The sequence below is a fragment of the Podarcis melisellensis genome, assembly GCF_964234715.1.
Source record: "Podarcis melisellensis genome assembly, chromosome: 2".
NCBI lineage: Eukaryota > Metazoa > Chordata > Lepidosauria > Squamata > Lacertidae > Podarcis > Podarcis melisellensis.
Window position 1 is genome coordinate 13642814 of NC_138529.1, and position 13490 is coordinate 13656303.

A 13490-nucleotide genomic window follows, 5' to 3' on the forward strand; every position below is an offset into this window, starting at 1 on the left:
TGTGCTTTAATTGATCTTAATCTGAAAGTATTGTTGTGTACACGGTCAAAGTGGTAGGAAAAACTTTGCAAAAGCTACTTTGCCAAAGGCTATCTAGTGAGTTCATGGAGGAAGCAGGGTTTCAATTGAGGACATTCCTGGCTTACAGATCAGGCAACAACTACACCATATAGCTCGGATGGTTAGAGCAGGGTGCTGATAATGGGGTGGCTGCATATTCCTGCATTTCAGGAGTTGGACTAGGTGATTCTCAGGGTGCCTTCCAGCCGTACAATTCCTTGATTCTATGATTCTACTGCTTCTCCACTGTTATGTACTGAGTTGAATAGGATCCAAAATGCAGCAGTCTGATTGGTCCTAGAACAATAGGATCCAGAATGCAGCAGTCTGATTGGTCCTACAACAATAGGATTCAGAATGCAGCAGTCTGATTGGTCCTAGAACAATAGGATCCAGAATGCAGCAGTCCGATTGGTCCACAGGAGCCACCCAATCCAGCTCCAGGTGGAAGTGAATCCGCAACCTGATTGGCCTACAGGAGAATTCTGGAATTAGCCAATCACGTGGGGCCCATTGTGTAAATAATGTATATAAAGCAGACATTCTGGGGGAACTTCCATTCCTCCTCACCACTATGAGCTGAAGAAAGAGCATGGAATCCACTCTCGACTCCGAGTATATTTCATCCACATTTGTGGAAACTTTGGGGGAAAGAACTGTGAAGGATCTTTAACAAAACTGCTGGTCCTTGCAGGGCTGTATATACTCTTTGCTGACAAAAGACTGGGTGGGAGGGGAGGAAGGAATAGCAATTCTGCAGCAAAGGAGCCCAATTTTTTCTCTGTTGCAATAAAAACTCACACGACGGGAGTGACTTTGAATAGGTTTGCTTACATTTCATAGCTCATTATGCTTCTCTGCTACTCTTTTGCATGGGCAAAGGGAATAAGTAAGGCATATGGAATAAATACCCACCATCCGTTGAACACTAGAAGTCCCTCTAATGTGGGATTCGCATGCACACGCATACATTTTAAAAAGCTGTCTTCGCAGTCCCAAGGGGTGGAAACGCGTTGGGGATCTTTACGTAAAAGCAGGGGTCCTTAGGAGGACGTGACCAGCAGTGCCAAACGATGTGCTTAATGCAGAACACACACAAAGTGCAGGTCCGTGGGATGTGCAAAAGTGCTGCCGTGAGTTGCCAGCGCATCAAAGAAAAGGGCAAGTGAAATCAGCAGCAGATGGCGATCCTCAATGTCCCTCACTGGAAAAAACACTACGGGTCCTCATCTTCCTCAGAAAACAGGTGTGCATGCTTCGTATCTTCAAAGCAGCTCCGAAAGAAGGAGAAGAGGCTCTGGCTGAGGTGGCGCTGGCTGGACTCAAAAGTGTGGCCTTCATCAGGGTAGATCTGGGCAACAGACACCACAAGGTTAGGGAAGTTTCCTTTTTTATTCTATAGCACCATCAGTTTGGTATGGCGCTTTAACACAATACCAGGGGGACCTTACAACCTGGAATGTTTTCTTGCAATCCTGGGTAGGCACACATGGAAAACAACCTCCAGTTATTTTTTTCATTCTGCATTCGCAATTTGTGCTCATCACGGCATCCCAGCATTTGTACGCTGTTATTTTTGTTGCTTCTTGTCCTTCTTAGTAACTTATTTTTCTTTCTTTCTTTTACAAAAAGTAAACTCAAAGCAACTCGCAATACAGTCGTACCTCGGAAGTCGAACAGAATCCGTTTCGGAAGTCCATTCGACTTCCAAAATGTTCAGAAACCAAGGCGCAGCTTCCGATTGCCTGCAGGAATCTCCCGCAGCCAATTGGAACCCACGAAGGACATTTGGGTGCTAAAGAACATTTGCAAACCAGAACACTCACTTCCAGGTTTGCAGTGTTCGGGAGCCAAAATGTTAGACTCACAAGGCGTTTGACTTCCGAGGTACAACAGTACCAAAAAATAAAAAATATCCATTTACCATATTTTTCGCTCTATAGGACGCACCGGACCATAGGAGGGGGAGAAAAGGAGAAAAGAAAGCTCCCCCTCTCTGCTCAGCGTCCCTTCAGCGAAGCGGCAGGAGAAACGGAGCTCCTTCCATTTCTCCTCCTGGTTCGCTGAAGGGGCGCTGTGCAGAGAGGGGAAAATGTGCAGCGCCTCTCCAGCGAAGCGAAGCCTGGAGAGCAAGAGGGATTGGTATGCACCGACCCCTCTCGCTCTCCAGGCTTCAGGCAGATATCCGCAAGCCTTCGGAGCGCAGCGGGAACTCCTGCTGCGCTCCGAAGGCTTGCGGATAGCTGCCTGAAGTCCCCGGAGCGCAGCAGGAGTTCCCGCTGCACTCCGGGGGCTTCAGGCGGCTTCAGCGAAAGCAACACGAAGCCTCCGGAGCGCGGGGGGAGTCTCCCTCTGCACTTTGGAGGCTTCGCATTGCTATCGCTGAAGCCAAGGAGCCTGCACTCGCTCCATAAGATGCACACACATTTCCCCTTAATTTTTGAAGGGGGAAAAGTGTGTCTTATAGAGCGAAAAATACGGTAAATCTGAAATAAAAGCATAAAATGTTAATATACATAAAAGTACCACCACTCTCTGGAAAAAAACATCCAAATTGGATCAGAACCACCGCACAGTGCTGCCAAACCCCGCTTCCCAACAGCTGCTCCAGAAAGATGCCCTAATCAATGGTATCGAATGCCGCCTGGAGATCAAGGAGAATTAACAGGGACACACGCCCCCCGTCTCTCTCCCAACAGAGGTAATCAGACAGGGCGACCTTTACCGTTTGCAACCTGAAACTGTTTTGGGTTGGTCAGCTTGCTTCATTTCCAATCTTTTCCTCCTGAAATCCCGTAACTTTTTATTATCTCTAATGTTTCAGTGTGTGGGGTGGCCCTGCTTTCATTGCAGCAAGTGCAGGAGCGCCCCTCCACACAGCGATAATGCAGGAATGTTGTAGAAACGTCACAAAACATCTTAATAAGGCAGAATGATGCATGGAGGGTTCAGCATAAAATCAACTCCACTTCAGCATAATTGCAGAATACACTCGCAAAAAAAGAAAAAACCACACCAGTCTGGTGGGGCACAAAGAGCAGTTCCTCACTGCCAGAAACCTGGTCCCTCTTTCCTAATCCATCCTACCTGGGTAGTGTAGTTGTTAGACTCCGCAGCTAGAAGCCGGATAAGAAGTTCAGCTGTATGTTGGAAATGCACTGTAGCTGCCAGAGGAAGGAGGGAGAATGTGAGACAATGGCTAGCACATCTGATTTGCGTCTGTCTGTCTCTCTGTAGGCTCCCTTCTGAATGGTCAATTAGGAGTAAGAGAAACTGGCGACAAGAAGGGGTGGCTTTGGCATATGGAAAAACCAGTTCTAGCATGGATAGAGCCATAAGAATTCTAAGGTCTCAAATATAAATTAAATGTACATAAATGCAAAGACATACATAAGTATATAAACCACGTGTCTGAAATAGTATAGGAGAACAATCTTGAAGCCCTTTTGACTCTCCCAGTGACCTCAAATATTCCTCTGCAGTAAGGGAGGGAAATGAGGAAAGCCTTCCCATTGCCTTTTCAGTTGCAAATCCTATCTTAAGGGATTATTTGTGTATGAATAGGATGAGTCTTTGACCTGGATTCAGGAATTGAAGTATTTGCTATCACGAAAGAATGGCCAGGCTGCCCAGGAAAAGCAATCAGTGACCATTAACAGATATCCTGGCAGACAGAATTTCTGCTGTAGACCGCCTCCTTCTGGTGATGTATATAAGATGGAAGGTGATCTTGGGCTACAGGGTGGGCAATTTCAAAAGTCTATATAAGGGCTTGTGCACTATTGTTCAGGGTTCACCTCCCTCCTGCATGTGGCGAGTGGGGACCCTGTTGCAACAGTTTAATAAAGATCAGGCTTACTAACTGCTTTGCTTCTCAATATACTCTGGTTGGTCTCTGTTATTTTCTCCTACTGATAGGGAACCCATTTAAGGACTTTATACTGGCTCTTGGACACCCCATAAGGGAAAAAGGAGCAGGTTTTTTCCTATGACAAATGCCTTAGCTGAGATTCCTATATTGCAGGGGGTTGACCCTAGGAGTCCCTTCCAACTGTGATCATTCCTGGAGAGAAAAACCACTTAACTAGGGGTGGGAAACCTGGGCCTGAGTCTAATTTCATGCGTAAAGGTAAAGGGGATACCTGACCGTTAGTTCCAGTTGTGGATGACTCTGGGGTTGCGGTGCTCATCTCGCTTTATTGGCCAAGGGAGCTGGCATAAAGCTTCCGGGTCATGTGGCCAGAATGACTAAGATGCTTCTGGCCAACCAGAGCAGCACACGGAAACGCCATTTACCTTCCCGCCGGAGTGGTACCTATTTATCTACTTGAACTTTGACGTGCTTTTGAACTGCTAGGTTGGCAGGAGCAGGGACCGAGCCCATTATGCAAAGAATATGCAGTGCCTAATTCGACTTGCATTGCACCAGTTTATTCAGATTACATACACAGGTGACTGGCAGCTGATTTCCCTTTTAATGCTTCTCGTTTTTAAAAAGCAAAATACTCCAATTATGCTTTTTAACCCCTGGAGGACCAGGAAGGTGTCAAGAGTTTCCACTACGCTTAAAGGTAAAGGTAAAGGGACCCCTGACCATTAGGTCCAGTCGTGACCGACTCTGGGGTTGCGGCGCTTATCTTGCTTTATTGGCCAAGGGAGCCGGCATACAGCTTCCAGGTCAGGTGGCCAGCGAACCAGAGCAGTGCACGGGAATGCCGTTTACCTTCCCGCCGGAGTGGTACCTATTTATCTACTTGCGCTTTGACGTGCTTTCGAACTGCTGGGTTGGCAGGAGCAGGGACCGAGCAACGGGAGCTCACCCCGTCGCGGGGATTCGAACCTCCGACCTTCTGATCGGCAAGTCCTAGGCTCTGTGGTTTAACCCACAGCACCAATTTCACAAGGGTGTCAAAGAAGGGGGGGAACTTAAGGGGAAATTATGAGAAAAAGGGGTGACACATGCACACAGGGGTGCCCTACCCACTTTGGGCTCTTGCCCCATCCACTGCCAACCTGTGCCCCCCAGCAGTCCTCAGTTCGGTGTGTGGGGAATCCCTACTGCTGCTTCTCCCTCACCTCCCCACTTCAGCGGCAGGAACAATGGCTTCCACTGCCCGTGCTCTTTCCCTGTGGGCAGATGCACAGCCTGGACCCAAAAGGAAGAGGACATAGACAAATGGGCAGAAAAGAATAGGGACGAGGTAAGCCAACTCAGGGAAGGAACCCACTAAGGGCATTACTCCCAAGGAGAAAAGATGGGAAAGGTCTGTTTCTAGCTCAGTGCTAGAACATCTGCTTTGCACACAGAAGGTAAAGGTAAAAGTCCCCTAGATGGTTAAGTCCAGTCAAAGGTAACTATGGGGTTGCCGTGTTCATCTTGCTTTCAGGCCAAGGGAGCCGGCGTTTGTCCACAGACAACTTTCCGGATCATGTGGCAAGCATGACTAAACACTTCTGGTGCAATGGAACACCGTGATGGAACCCAGAGCACACGGAAACGTCATTTACCTTCCCGCCACAGCAATACCTATTTATCTACTTGCACTGGTGTGCTTTCGAACTGCTAGGCTGGCAGGAGATGGAACAGAGCAATGGGAGCTCACTCCGTCATGGGGATTCGAACTGCCGACCTTCCAATTGGCTAGCTCAAGAGGCTCAGTGGTTTAGACCACAGCGCCAGCATCTCCAGGTAGATCTAGGAGAGTCCTCTGTCTGAAATCCTGGAGATCCACTGACAGAGTGCAGAAGGTATTATAAGGCCCCTTCCTATCTTCCTGTATAAGGAGGCAACTGTGAAGGAGGCCATTCCAGTACATTGTTCCCAGCTCCACCCCCCAAACCCTGGAGTCAACCTGAAGATCATTGTTAGGGGATGGGATGGGCGAGTGGGAGAGTCAATGGAGAGGTCAAACCTTACCATCTCCAGTTCCATGGGCAAGGAGGACATTTCTGTCCTTGAGGTGGGGCGCTTCCTCCAACACAGAGGCCATCTGGAGGGAGGAAAAGGAAAAGGGTGGAAGAGGCAGGAACGAAGCACCAAAATATCTGTCTCCCTCCCCACTCTGCTCCTGTACAGCAGCAACAAGGAAAGCTTTTCCTGTGCAATCAGGTTATAAATCAGGAGTGCACTTCTGCAAGCAGGAATTGGAGGAATTGCCAGCAGCCCAAGCTCTGCACGGACATGTTGTAGGTTCCGGCAAATCACACATGGATACACAGCTGGCAAAAAAAAAAGCAACCCATATTTTTCGCTCTATAAGACGCACCAGACCACAAGACGCACCTAGTTTTGGGAGGAGGAAAACAAGAAAAAAAATATTCTGAATCTCAGAAGCCAGAACAGCAAGAGGGATCAGTGTGCAGTGAAAGCAGCAATCCCTCTTGCTGTTCTGGCTTCTGGGATAGCTGCACAGCCTGCATTCGCTCCATCAGACACACACACATTTCCCCTTACTTTTTAGGAGGGAAAAAGTGAGTCTTATAGAGCAAAAAATACGGTAATTGGTGATTTCGTGGGGCAAGTGGAATGGGGAAGCTGGGAGCCACTGAGAAGGTAGCACCAGAGAAACGGGTTCAAAATGTAACAGCTCATTTTCTTTCCATTTCTTTTCTTCTCTCTTCTTTGGGGTCCCAGCAAAAGAAGAACGGGTACAAAAACTTATGGAATATGCAGAAATGGCAAAACTTACGGGAGAAATAAGAAATCAAGACAACCTTTTTATAAAAGAATGGAAATGGTTTATGGAATACAGTGGTACCTTAGGTTACATACGCTTCAGGTTACAGACTCCGCTAGCCCAGAAATAGTGCTTCAGGTTAAGAACTTTGCTTCAGAATGAGAACAGAACTCGTTATCTGATGGCGCAGCGGCAGCGGGAGGCCCCATTAGCTAAAGTGGTACTACAGATTAAGAACAGTTTCAGGTTAAGAACGGACCTCCGGAACGAATTAAGTACGTAACCAGAGGTACCACTGTATTTACAAAAAAATTGTAAACAGATAAGAACATTGGCAGGATTATTGTAATCACCCACAGTTTTATAAGAATATATATTTAAAGTAGATGGATAAACGAACAAATTAAGTTAATTTGGATATGCATAAAATATTAAAAATAAATTTAATGAACCACAGAAAGAGGGGGAACGAAGTCAAGTTTCGAAATGTTAAAATGATTGTAAAATTACCGTATTTTTCGCCCTATAGGACACACTTTTTCCCCTCCAAAAATGAAGGGGAAATGTGTGGGCGTCCTATGGGGCGAATGCAGGCTTTCGCTGAAGCCTGGAGAGCGAGAAGGGTTGGTGCGCACCGATCCCTCTCGCTCTCCAGGCTTCAGAAAGCTCTCCGCAAGCCCTGGGAGCTCTGCGGGAGTTCCCGTCGGCTCCCAAGGCTTGCGGATAGAAGCCTACATCCCGAAGCCTGGGGCGGCAAGCTGGGGGGACAGCGGGGAGGTGGAGCACCGCCATCCGACCTGGTTTGGGCTTCAGGCAGTTCTCTGAAAAGCATGGGAGCCCGGCAGGAAATCGCGCCGGTCTCCCAAGGCTTGCGGAGAGCTGCCTGTTCTGGGGGCTGGGATCAGGAGAAGCTCGGGCTTCCCCCGCCCCAGCCCCGCACCTGGGGGGGAGATAAAATTTTTTTGTTTATTTCCCCCCCCCCAAAAAACTAGGTGCGCCCTATGAGCTGGTGCGCCCTATGGGCCGGTGCGCCCTATGGGGTGAAAAATACAGTACTGAAATGTATAAAACTGAAAATCATAAAAAAACAATGAAATGTAACAGCTCAGGGTCTGTGTCTGCCAGCTCAACTGTGGGCCTCCACTGCATCAGTGATATGTTAGGTCTTCTTTTTACAATGGAGTCACTTAATTTTTTTTCATTCACAGTGTTTTATTATTTTGCTTTGTTTTGTATGTGAGTTTTACTGCAAACTTCTGCAAGCACTCTGTGACCTAGACAGTGGGGGTAGGGATTTTCAGAAATTAATACAGCTAAATAAAGCGAATCTTCCTCCTAAAGGATCCTGGGAAAGTTGTCTTCCCCTCATCAGAACCACAATTCGCAACACTCTTAGTAAACTACAGTCCCCAAGAGTCTTCAGGGGACATAGTAAAGGTAAAGGGACCCTTGACCATTAGGTCCAGTCGTGGCCGACTCTGTGGTTGCGGCGCTCATCTCACTTTATTGGCCAAGTGAGCCGACGTACAGCTTTCGAGTTATGTGGCCAGCATGACTAAGCCGCTTCTGGCGAACCAGAGCAGCGCACAGAAACGCCGTTTACCTTCCCACCAGAGTGGTACCTATTGATCTACTTGCACTTTGACGTGCTTTCGAACTGCTAGGTTGGCAGGAGCAGGGACCGAGCAACGGGAGCTCACCCCGTCGCGGGGATTCCAACTGCCAACCTTCTGATTGGCAAGTCCTAGGCTCTGTGGTTTAGCCCACAGCGCCACCCACGTCCTTTCGGGGGACATGGAGTCATTTAAATGTATGATAAAGTTGTGAGAGTGCGGGAGAAATCTCTCCACCTGAAAAAGGCAGTAGGGCAAGTGACACTCGCGCACCTTGGGAAAGAAAAAGTTGGACTTGATTCACACAACCTGAGCATGCCAGTGTTGCCTGCAGATTCAGGGGGCTTCTCTGCAAAAGGGGCAGTCAAGTAATGCTTGAGAAATAAGACCTGCCAGACCAGAGCCGGATTTACATATAAGCTAAACAAGCTATAGCTTAGCGCCCCACTGTCTTGGGGCCCCCCAAAAAATTAAAGCGGGAAAAAACCCTGGATGTACATTTCCCATATATAAGATAAAAAACAAATAAAATAAAACCTACATACAGCAATGGTGTTTTGTCTTGTGTAGGCTCCTATGATGTAAGTAATGGGCGCCGCCTGCTAGCCTGCTCCCTAAAATATCACTGGTTTGCTCATTTCTATATATAGGGTGCCTACATTCTGCATGGACTGGCTGCATGGCAACATGTGCAAATGGCTTGAGATACCTATTAGGTCCATAAATTATCATATAGCAGATATTCAACACAAAAAACCGTGACAATTTGTTGTTGACAAAGGACAGCTGGACATATAAAGGGCCCCATTACCTTCAGTAGCTTAGGGCCTCATCAAACCTAAATCTGGCCCTGTGCCAGACTCTACCCCATTCAATACCCAAGAAGGGGTGGGAAGGGGCAGAGGAGGGCACAAGTAACAGAGAGGCCCTCTTTCCTGCCCCTTTCTCCATACCGTGTACGCAGCATCCTCTCGGGCTGGCATCCCCAGGTAGCGTTCGGAGAAGGTGGCAGCTGTGGCAAGAGACAGAGTTAAGGGATCTTTGGAGTCGCTTCTTCCAATAAACACCTCCCCAGTACAGCTGCAGAACCCCAAAGCAGTGAAATGGACAATCACCTCTCCCCCCGGTAATATAAAAATATAATAATTATTATTTCTACTCCACCCATCTGGCTGCGTTTCCCCAGCCACTCTGGGCCGCTCCCAACAGAATTAAAAGCACGATAAAACATCAAGCATTAAAAACTTTCCTAAACAGAGCTGCCTTCAGGTGTCTTTTAGAAAAGTCAGATAGTTGTTTATTTCCTTGACATCTGACGGGAGGGCGTTCCACAGGACGGGTGCCACCACCAAGAAGGCCCTCTGCCTGGTTCCCTGTAACCTTGCTTCTCGCAATGAGGGAACCGCCAGAAGGCCCTCGGCGCTGGACCTCAGTGTCTGGGCTGAGCGATGGGGGTGGAGACACTCCTCCAGGTATACTGGGCCGAGGCCATAGCAGGTCCAAGGTTTTGTTGCTTCACTGTCCCTGTCTTTTCCAGTGAAACTGCATGATTTATACATGCAGCAGAATTCATCCCTTTTCACAGAGTATATCGTGGTGCAAAATTTAGATTCCTTTTTTTTAAAAGAAAAAGAGAAAGAAAACCAGACCGTCTCTACCGCTACTCACCGTGGAAACGGAAGCTAGTAATGGGTGCCACACCAGTTCCGCATTTAAAGAGGTCTTCCACTGTTGCCATGAGCTTCAGTGCTAAAAAGCCTCCATAGGCCTACACAAAAGCAAACATACATTTTATTTTTCATTCATTCAAAACGTTTTATTCCATGTTTCAATTTTTTTTTAAAGCAGCGTGCCATGTGACACTTTGAACTTTTAAAAGAACTATCGCAGCTTGAAAACAACAGCAACAAAACTGCAAACGGAATTTCAATCAGCAGCACATCATTTAAATCAGGGTTGGTGAACCTGCTGTTCCACTGTTGTTAGACTACAACACCCATCACCGCTGCCCATGCAAGCTGGGGCTGATGGGTGTTGGAATCCAACAACATCTAGGAGGGCCACGAGTTCCCCATCTTTGACACAAGGTATGAAATGTGTGGTCGCAGGGTGCAGGCACAGAGGAGCATCATGTTCTCAAGAGGCAGAGAACCATGTGATTTACCTTCCCGTAGACAGCTGTGCGCCTGCGATCCACGTAGGGAAGCTGCAGCAGCCACCTGCAACACAAGGAGGGGAAAACATGTTTATGCAACCTGATGCTCCTGGCATCATCTGCCAGCCGCCACCACTGCCCTTCTCCCTGGCTGTACATTTCCTTTGTGTGTGTGTGTGATTTTTATTAAGTTTTCTATTTTACAACTTAAAATATTCATTAAACAACCTGAAAATGTCAATGGCTTCCCTTCTTCGCTTTCCATGGTTCAATTTGGATACCATAAATCCCTGAATATTTTACATAAACTAAACTATTCAGTAAAAAGGGACGCGGGTGGCACTGCGGTCTAAACCACTGAGCCTCTTGGGCTTGCCGAGCAGAAGGTTGGCAGTTTGAATCCCCGCGGCGGAGTGAGCTCCTGTTGCTCAGTCCCAGCTCCTGCCAACCTAGCAGATTGAAAGCACGCCAAAAAGTGCAAGTAGATAAATAGGTACCGCTCTGGCAGGAAGGTAAACAGTGTTTCCGTGTGCTGCTCTGGTTTCGGTGTTCCGTTGCGCCAGAAGCAGCCAGAAGCTGGCCGCATGACCCGGGAAAACTATCTATGGACCAACGCCGGCTCCCTCGGCCTATAAAGCGAGATGAGCGCCGCAACCCCAGAGTCATCTGCGACTGGACTTAACTGTCAGGGGTCCTTTACATTTTTAAACCATTCAGTATTCCATTAGTACATCCATCAAAACCTGTTTAGGGAAGCTTTTAATGTTTAGCAGGTTATTGTATTTTAGTGTTTTGTTGGAAGCCGCCAACTAGGGAAACCCAGCCAGATGGGCGGGGTATAAATAATAAATTATTATTATTGTTTACATTGCTGAATTTATCTTAATGCTGCCAATGTTTTCAAGTGTACACAGTTTCCCCCACTATATTCAACAAGCATTTTCCAATCTTCTTCAAACATATGTTCTTCTTGTTCTCTTATTCTATATGTTCGGTCTGCAAGCTGCACATATTCCATCAGTTTAAGTTGCCATTCTTCTTTAGCTGGGACCTCACCCATTTTCCATTTTGGGGCTAACGAAACACGGGATGTAATAGTAGCATACATAAAGAGTCTTTTCCACCCACCGCCCATAGGTTCAAACCTCCAAAACAGCCCCATGCCTTTAGCTCCTTCTTCCATGTTAAAACCCTTGCTGCACAACTGCAGCAAATCAATGTGTTGATGTGGGTGGGTGTGCACAAGAATGCTTCCCAATCTTATCTGGTCTCTGTTATTGGTCCCTCATGGTATCAGATAGGCAGGAGGGTCAGGGACTAGGAGCACGAGCAAAGGGGGGAAAAAATAACGAATTCCTTACTTCCAACGTGCAAAGGGAACAATAGGGACATTGCTTTGCTAAGCCCCAACTAAGTATTTGCAAAAAAGTGAGTAAGCCTTTTAAGCTCATTGAAATTCTTAATTAGGTTGGATGTCAAATACAAAAAATGTGGAGAGGTGAAGAGGGGGAAATTATGCTGCTGGGCAAGACTGAGGGGGAAAGCCCTAGTCTGCAGAGTGTAATAGTCTTAAGATGGGGGAAATGTTGTGCAGACTGCAAACCGAAATCCAGTTACTGAAGAGTGAGTCCTACTGAACTTCACAGGGCTTAGGTAAAGGGACCCCTGACCATTAGGTCCAGTCGTGGCCGACTCTGGGGTTGTGGCGCTCATCTCGCTTTACTGGCCGAGGGAGCCGGTGTACAGTTTCCGGGTCTTGTGACCAGCAGGACTAAGCCGCTTCTGGCGAACCAGAGCAGCGAATGGAAACGCTGTTTACCTTCCCGCTGGGAAGTATTTATCTACTTGCACTTTGATGTGCTTTTGAACTGCTAGGTTGGCAGGAGCAGGGAATGAGCAACGGGAGCTCACCCCGTCGCAGGGATTCAAACCACCGACCTTCTGATCAGCAAGTCCTAGGCTCTGTGGTTTAACCCACAGCGCCACCCGCGTCCCATCTTCACAGGGCTTACTTCTGAGTATATATATGCAGTTGTACCTTGGTTTTCAAACGTCTTGGAAGTCGAACATTTTTGTTTTCAAACACCGAAAACCCGGAAGCAAATGCTTCCGTTTTTTGAACGAATGTCAGAAGTCAAATAGCTTCCGCTGAGTTTTCTTCAATTTTCTCTATTGAATTAGCGCCTCAGTTTTTGAAGCCAAACGGTCTTAAGGAACGGATTATTTTCCAAAACCGAGGTACCACTGTATATACATAGCATTGCCCTGCAACTTAGGATACAGGCCATGCTTGGCACAAAAAGATCTCCAGCTGCATGAAAGGCTGTGGAGACAAATAAGTAAAGCTGCAATCCCTTTTGAAATAGGAAAAGCAGAAAGAGTTGAATCTGCCTCTTGTCTCAAGGGATGATCGTGACTGGCTGATATGGAAGTAGTGATCAGTTTTTTTTCTTTCAACTGGTATGCAGACCCAGGAGTGGGAGATAGGTTTGGAATTAGAGGATCCCATCCCATAATCTATCCTGTGGAACAGGGGTCACTAACGCGGTGCCCACGGGCACCAGCGTGCCCACCAGCACCTCTTATTAAGCCCATAAAAGTTCTCAGTAAACAGATCAAAAATCCATAATGCACAAGAGACGGTTTGCTCTTCCTGCTCAGTTCCTGGTTGAATTAGCTCAGCTTCTCCTACACTGAGAACACCCCCTCTTTAAACATGCCTACATTTCACTGGATGCCAAGATAGGGCACCCACCTTCTCTCCCATTCTGAGCAGGAGAAGGAAGCAAAAAACTTCTCTTTGTTTGAGCGCACAGTGATGGCTGATGGAGGTACACGTTCCCCACTGAAGGGGGCTGATTCTGTCGTCTTCTGCTCTTTTAGATGTGGCAGCCATTTTGTTTTACGCTACACCCGCCCCCCATTTTGTGACTGGCACCCATGGCACACTCTCAAAATTCCAAATGTGCCCACTGGCCCCCAAAC

General features: G+C 47.4%; 1 protein-coding gene across 3 annotated transcripts in view; it reads right to left on the minus strand.

The window, feature by feature from the left end:
* Nucleotides 1-373: 373 nt before the first annotated feature.
* Nucleotides 374-13490, minus strand: part of LOC309362775 (inactive dipeptidyl peptidase 10-like) — a 53242-nt gene continuing 40125 nt past the window's right edge. For all 3 annotated transcript variants that reach the window (XM_081898565.1, XM_081898566.1, XM_081898564.1), the window contains 6 exons: nt 10515-10569; nt 10019-10118; nt 9304-9362; nt 5978-6050; nt 3148-3224; nt 374-1411 (listed from right to left, as the gene is read on the minus strand). In XM_081898565.1, the coding sequence (XP_081754691.1) occupies nt 1277-1411; nt 3148-3224; nt 5978-6050; nt 9304-9362; nt 10019-10118; nt 10515-10569 (499 nt within the window). In that variant the 3' untranslated portion in view covers nt 374-1276. The remainder of the gene's footprint in view (nt 1412-3147; nt 3225-5977; nt 6051-9303; nt 9363-10018; nt 10119-10514; nt 10570-13490) is intronic.